Genomic DNA, 5,767 nt, shown 5'->3' on the forward strand with positions numbered 1-5,767 from the left:
ATGGCTACGTCACTGCGCGGCCTGGACGCTGGGTCTGGATCCTTGAGGCGCTGGATCCTAACCTGCTTTGTGGCGCTACTGTTGCTGCCTCCGCGGCCAAACTTAGGTGAGGCAGGCACCTCCTTCTCCGTTGTCCTTTCTTTCTGTGTCCTCTCCCCTCCAGTCTTGCTCAGGTTGGCTATTCCTTTCCACCACCTGAAACTTCTGTGTGCCATCCCCACCTCGCTGTCACCTCTCTTTCGTCACTCCTAGGTTCCTCAGGCCACAGCTGTGCTGTGCTGTAGCCTCCTGTAGACAACAGGCCCGAGGAGCATCCCTGGCCTCCCTTCACGCCCAGGCGCCTTCTGCTTTCCGTGTGTCTCCATCCTCTTAAAGAGATGATGTTCTAAACGTTGGTTTGTTTTTTTTTTTTTTTTTTTTTTCCATCACTAGCAGAGTCTAAGCCCTTGAGTGGTGTCTTCTCAGACTCCCCTGCCCCACAGCACCCAGACACCCCTCCAAATCTGACTGCCAAAGGGAGAGTGCTTCCTGAGTGGGGTGGGGCTGGAGCAGGGTCCGCCCCATACCGAGAGGCGGGGCTTACATCAATCCTGCTCCACCACCATCCCAATATGTGCACTGCCTTTCTCCTAGCGTCCATCTCAGGGCCAGCCTTCCCCAAGAGCCATTAGCACTTTGTGATTCCCTCTGGCACGTTTATTTCCCATGTAATCCTCAGCCCATTCCTGCTGTGTGCTTTCCCTTAGTGTTCCTGGTTTTGTTTGTTTGTTTTACATGTCTCTCCTTTTTATAATTTCCTGTGGCTTCTCCCTCAGCCTCTCCCCTGCCCCCTTTTTTTCTTCTTTCATTAGTGGGGGTTGGGGGTAAGATCTCATGAACCCTAGGGTAACCTTGATGTCCTGAAACTCCTGTCTCCGCCTCCTTAGTGCTGGGATTACACACACACACACACACACACACACACACACACACACACACCTCTCCTTAGTACCCATATCAGGCCACGAAGCCACATCTCTGATGTAAGGGTGTTTCTGAAGGTACTGTTTGGTCCCTCTTTGCTCTCCGGATGACCAGTAACTCTGGGGAAACGAAGAGGCTCCTCTCCATACATTATCTTTCTCCTCCTCCACAGATGTCCTCCAGAGTCTCTGGAATATACTATTGTATTTCTTTCTGGAGAGATTTTTTTTTTTTAAATCAATATTTATTTTGTTTTTCTCCTCTTTGAGACATTTCCCAGTAGTCTCTCCTCTCGGCCACATCTTCTGGATTCACCCGATGCCTCTGGCCCAGGCCCTGCCCCATCTCACATGGTTGGACGACATGAGTCTCCAGATAGGCCCCTTGTACGCTCGTTTCCCAGTCTGGGCACCTCTTTACCGCTACCCTGTAAACGTCCCTGCCTCACGTCTGTCTTCCTTTTCTCCTCAGGTTATAATGAGAACTACACGGAACCAGGTGGGTCAGTGGGGCCTCGTAGCAGGGAAAGTTTCAGATCCTGGGAAAAAATATGTTCTCAAAGTCTCTGCCTAAATAGCATTTCTGGTTTGGTAGGAACAGCACGTGTAGCTGCCAGGACGCAACCCTACTGTTTGGAACAAAGAGTGCCTGGGTCCTCCATGGGAATGCAGAGCCACTTGGAATTTAGCTCAGGCTTTGAGCCTTTCCCACAGTCGCATAACAAGCCTTCTGGGCCGTTGTCTCAAGAGCCCAGATCCCAGGACTTCCTGTCTTTTTCCTTAGACCCAGGGAGTGCATGGTTGGGGTCATAGGACTTGCCTTGGGGTGTCAGGACTCCACTGGGGTCTACTACTGACTGCTGGGGTTGGTTTACTATGTTCTTGCTTCTGTCCAAGCCTCGCTCCTTTCAGTTTTCCCTCTGTAATTCAGTCTCATTTAAAGGGGTAGTGCGCAAGTACGTGTGACTGTGCATGTGCGCGCACACGCAAATGCATGTGGAGACCAAAAGTCAAACTCAGGTATTGTGCCTCAGGTGCAGCCCACCCTGTTTCTGGAGACAGGGTCTGCCGCTGGTTGGGAGGTGACTAACTAGGACGGACTGCCTGGCGAGTGCGCTCCAGCAACCTGCCTGTCTCTCCTCCCTAGCACTGGGATTACAAGTGTGTCCTACCACACCCGGCTTCACCCTGTGCTGGGGATTGAACTCATGTCTTCATGCCTGCACACTAAGCTCTTTACCAACTGAGCCATCTCCTTAGCCCCTAAGGATGTTTTTTTTTTTTTTTTTTAACTTCGACAAAAAATAGTTTTTGTTTTTTGTTTTCTGGTTTTTTGTTTGTTTGTTTGTTTTTTATGCACAAGACTGTTTGTGTGTGCATGCCTTGTGCCAGAAGAGGGTGCCGAATCCCCTAGACCTAGAGTTACAGATGATTGTCTGTCCGTTAATGTATTAGTGCTGAGAACCAAACCTGGGTCTCTGGGAGAGCCGCAAGTGCCCTTAACCGGTGAGCAGTCTCTCCAGCTCCTCATTGGCCTTTGAAGTCAGTACACCATCAGTTTTGTTAGGGCGCTCCCAAACATGTTTGTAATTTTGCTTTGTTATATTATTGCCCGTAATCCACTTTTTCTTTTTATAAGTATGTTTTGAGGTTTTCTGTCTCCTCTCTTTAATTTTTTTTGTTTTTATTTTTATTATTTTATCTGTTTATTGGAGACAGGATCTCTCTACATAGCCCTGGCTATCCTGGAACTCCCTGTGTAGACCAGGCTGGCCTTAAACTCACAGAGATCCCCTTGCCTCTGCTTCCTGAACCCTGGGATTAAAGGTGTTTGCCACACACTCCCTCAGCACATTGTACTTTATTTAGGATCTCTGCACCTATATTCATTCATTCATTCATAAATCTTGTCAACTGGTAGACCACTAATAACTGTGAGCTCCAGACTGCTTAGGATAAAGACTTCCCATGGAGAAGTTCATAGTTTTTTGTTTGGTTGTTTTGGGGGAGGGGGGCATCAAAGAAAGGCAGCACAGGATCCCGTGCAAGGAAAGCATTTCTCATCTTGAAATCCCTGTTTTGTTTCGGCACTGTCCTGAGGTTGGGCATAAGTCTCCCTCTGTGGATCTCAGTCTCCAGCTGAAAGGTCTCTCCGTCTGTCTCTTATCTCTGTAACTGTCATTGCTTGTTCGGTTCAGTACCCTGTCCTCTCCATGACAGTCTCTTCTCTTTGAAACGGGAAGAAGCCTAAGCTGAATTCAAAGTGGCTCTGCATCCCCATAGAGGACCCAGGCACTCTTTGTTCCAACTCGACCCCAAGGGTGACATGTTCCTGGTTATTCTGATTTTCCTCTCTGTGGACTCTGTACTCTCTTGCATTGCCTGTTCTGAAGTTTGTGGCACACCCTGGTGGCCAGACAACTTGGAGGAGAGCCACCACTGGCCCTGGGAAGTGAGCCTTCAGATAGAAAATGAGCACGTGTGTGGAGGAGCCCTGATTGATCGAAGCTGGGTGGTGTCTGCGGCTCACTGCATCCAGGGGTGAGTGTGACCCGTGTATCCAGGACCTAAAGACCATGAGCTACCATGGGCACAGTCCAGCTCCCTCGGTACTAATAGGAAACCATGCAGGAGGCGGGAACACTGAAGAGTGGGAAGAGCCAGGCTCGAGATCTCACAAGATCCCCTGACTAAGTTGGGATGGGACCCTGAGCAATAGAGACTGCATCTTAAACTGGGCAACAGGAAAACCTAGTCACCCCCCCCACACACACCAGGAGAATATTTATGGGTGCTGATACCCACACACCTTACTCCATGTGACTCTGAATGAGAAGGCTGTTATATGTCTTTGACCTTGAGCATCCAAGACTGGATTAACCCAGACTGAGTGGACTTCAGAGACAGGACAGGTCCCGGGAGGAGGCAGGTGCATAGTTGTGCGGGGAAACTGATGTCTACTAGGTGGGCTCCTGAACCCCCTGCAGCGACAAAGAGTACTCAGTGATGTTGGGTAGCAGCACCCTCCACCCCAACGGCTCCTCCTGGACCCTGAAGATTCCCGTGGGTGACATCATTATGCATCCCAAGTACTGGGGCCGGAACTTCATCAGAAGCGACATCGCCCTTCTCTGTCTTGAAACCCCTGTCACTTTCAACAAGTACGTGCAGCCCATCTGCCTTCCAGAGCACAACTTCAACTTCGAGGTCGGGACGAAGTGCTGGGTGACTGGCTGGGGCCTGGTTAAGCAGCACTCCTCAGGTAAGTTGGATGGGGCTGGGGACGCCTCCCCTTTGGGTCTTTATTGTCCTCTCCCTTGTGGTGGCTATGGCTGTGGTCTTGCCTCATATGGTGCTCCTTGTCATGGTTCACACAGCTCTGCTTAGGCTGGCAGGCGACCATCTGCCTTTTAGAGAAATGCAAAAGTTAGGGAGTCACCAAGTCCCCTTCCCTCCCTCCCTGGTCACAACTGAAACAGCTGCCATGCTCCTGAGCCCTTGGCGTTGGAATGCATCAAAGGAAGTCGCAGCCTCGGGCATTGATTGGGGTGAGCAGTACAGAGGCTGACAGGGCAAGTGTCACTTCTAGAAGCCAGGGGCACGGGTGAATGCCACCTGTAATTCAGCGTTAGGGAAGTGGAACCAGGAAGTGATGGGTTCAGAGTCAGCCTCAAGTACATACGTTTGATACCAGCCTAGGCCACATGAGACTGTTTTAAAAACAGCAAAACAAGGCAGAGATCAGGGGATCTGAGCCGAGCTCCGAACAGACAGATGTCCCGATGCCTAGACGCAGCTGTTGGGTGGGGCGAAGGGAACAAACACCATGGAAAGAGGAATCACAGGGTTACTGTCCCAAGTTGTCAGTGGCTGTGCTGGGACTCCTGGGTTCCGCAGCAAAACCTTCCTAGAGAAGAGGCTCCTGAACCAAGACCTTGCCTGCGGAGGGACTTGCTGTGTCTGCCGGCACCGCAGAGAAAGGCCACGGGAAGGAAGATGCACAGGTGTGGGAGGGTAGAGCCCAGCTGGCCTGCAGGCTAGGAAGGTCCGCGACACAGGGCAGAGCCAGGACTGTGCAGAGTGAGGGGTCACAGTTTATCCCTTGTGCTCCCTGCAGGCAAGTTGACGTTGACTCCGGAGCTTTGGGAGGCTGAGGTATTCATTATAGACAACAAGAATTGTGACAGTATTTTCCACAAGAAGACCTTCTATCCCCAAGTTGTCCCCCTTATCCGGAAGAACATGATCTGTGCCACCACTTATGGGGAGGACTTGTGTTACGTGAGTTTCTGGGAGCATTCTGGCAACTCTCATTTTGGGGAGTGAGTCCTGGGATGGAGTCCTGTTCCCTGGGGCCTGGCCTCTTTCCTCCTTACTGTCACTCTGCTCTCACTGTCTTTTATGACTGCTACTGGCTGCAATTCATAGGTGTGGTCTCCAACTGAGAAGCCAAGGGGCCCCCTAGCTGGTGCACTCCTGGAGAAATGATTCTTTCAAGTGGAACAGAGAGGGTGGGCATTGTAGGTCCTTTGGTTCCACCAGAGCCTCTATCAGTCTTTTGTCTTCTTCAGGGAGACCCTGGGGGGCCATTGGCTTGTGAGATCGAGGGCAAATGGATTCTGGCTGGGGTATTCTCATGGGAGAAGGCCTGCGCCAAAGTACCGAATCTAAGTGTATACACCCGCATCACCAAATATACCATGTGGATCAAGGAGCAAGTGAGCCATGGGGCGCTGTCGGGGCCCTGCAGGACCTCCTGGCTTCTTTTCCTGCCCTGGCTGCTGCAGCTCCCAGTGAGCCCATGA

At 51.2% G+C, this 5,767-nt stretch overlaps 1 protein-coding gene across 1 annotated transcript; it reads left to right on the top strand.

Moving 5' to 3' along the window:
• Prss45p lies at positions 1-5,767 on the top strand. The gene is made up of 6 exons (XM_021208134.1): positions 1-106; positions 1,435-1,461; positions 3,356-3,503; positions 3,950-4,224; positions 5,080-5,243; positions 5,534-5,767. The coding sequence occupies exons 1-6, from the start codon at positions 1-3 to the stop codon at positions 5,765-5,767; spliced, it is 954 nt and encodes a 317-aa protein (XP_021063793.1).

The sequence above is a fragment of the Mus pahari genome, chromosome 10, assembly GCF_900095145.1.
Source record: "Mus pahari chromosome 10, PAHARI_EIJ_v1.1, whole genome shotgun sequence".
In the NCBI taxonomy this organism is placed as follows: Eukaryota; Metazoa; Chordata; class Mammalia; order Rodentia; family Muridae; genus Mus; species Mus pahari.

What these genes read in the sequence shown, in the direction of transcription:
- Prss45p (XM_021208134.1), top strand. Translation starts at nt 1, where the DNA reads ATGGCTACGTCACTGCGCGGCCTGGACGCTGGGTCTGGATCCTTGAGG. An exon ending in GGTTAAGCAGCACTCCTCAG is followed by an intron (nt 4,225 to 5,079) that starts GTAAGTTGGATG and finishes TGCTCCCTGCAG; the next exon opens with GCAAGTTGACGTTGACTCCG. An exon ending in ATGGGGAGGACTTGTGTTAC is followed by an intron (nt 5,244 to 5,533) that starts GTGAGTTTCTGG and finishes TGTCTTCTTCAG; the next exon opens with GGAGACCCTGGGGGGCCATT.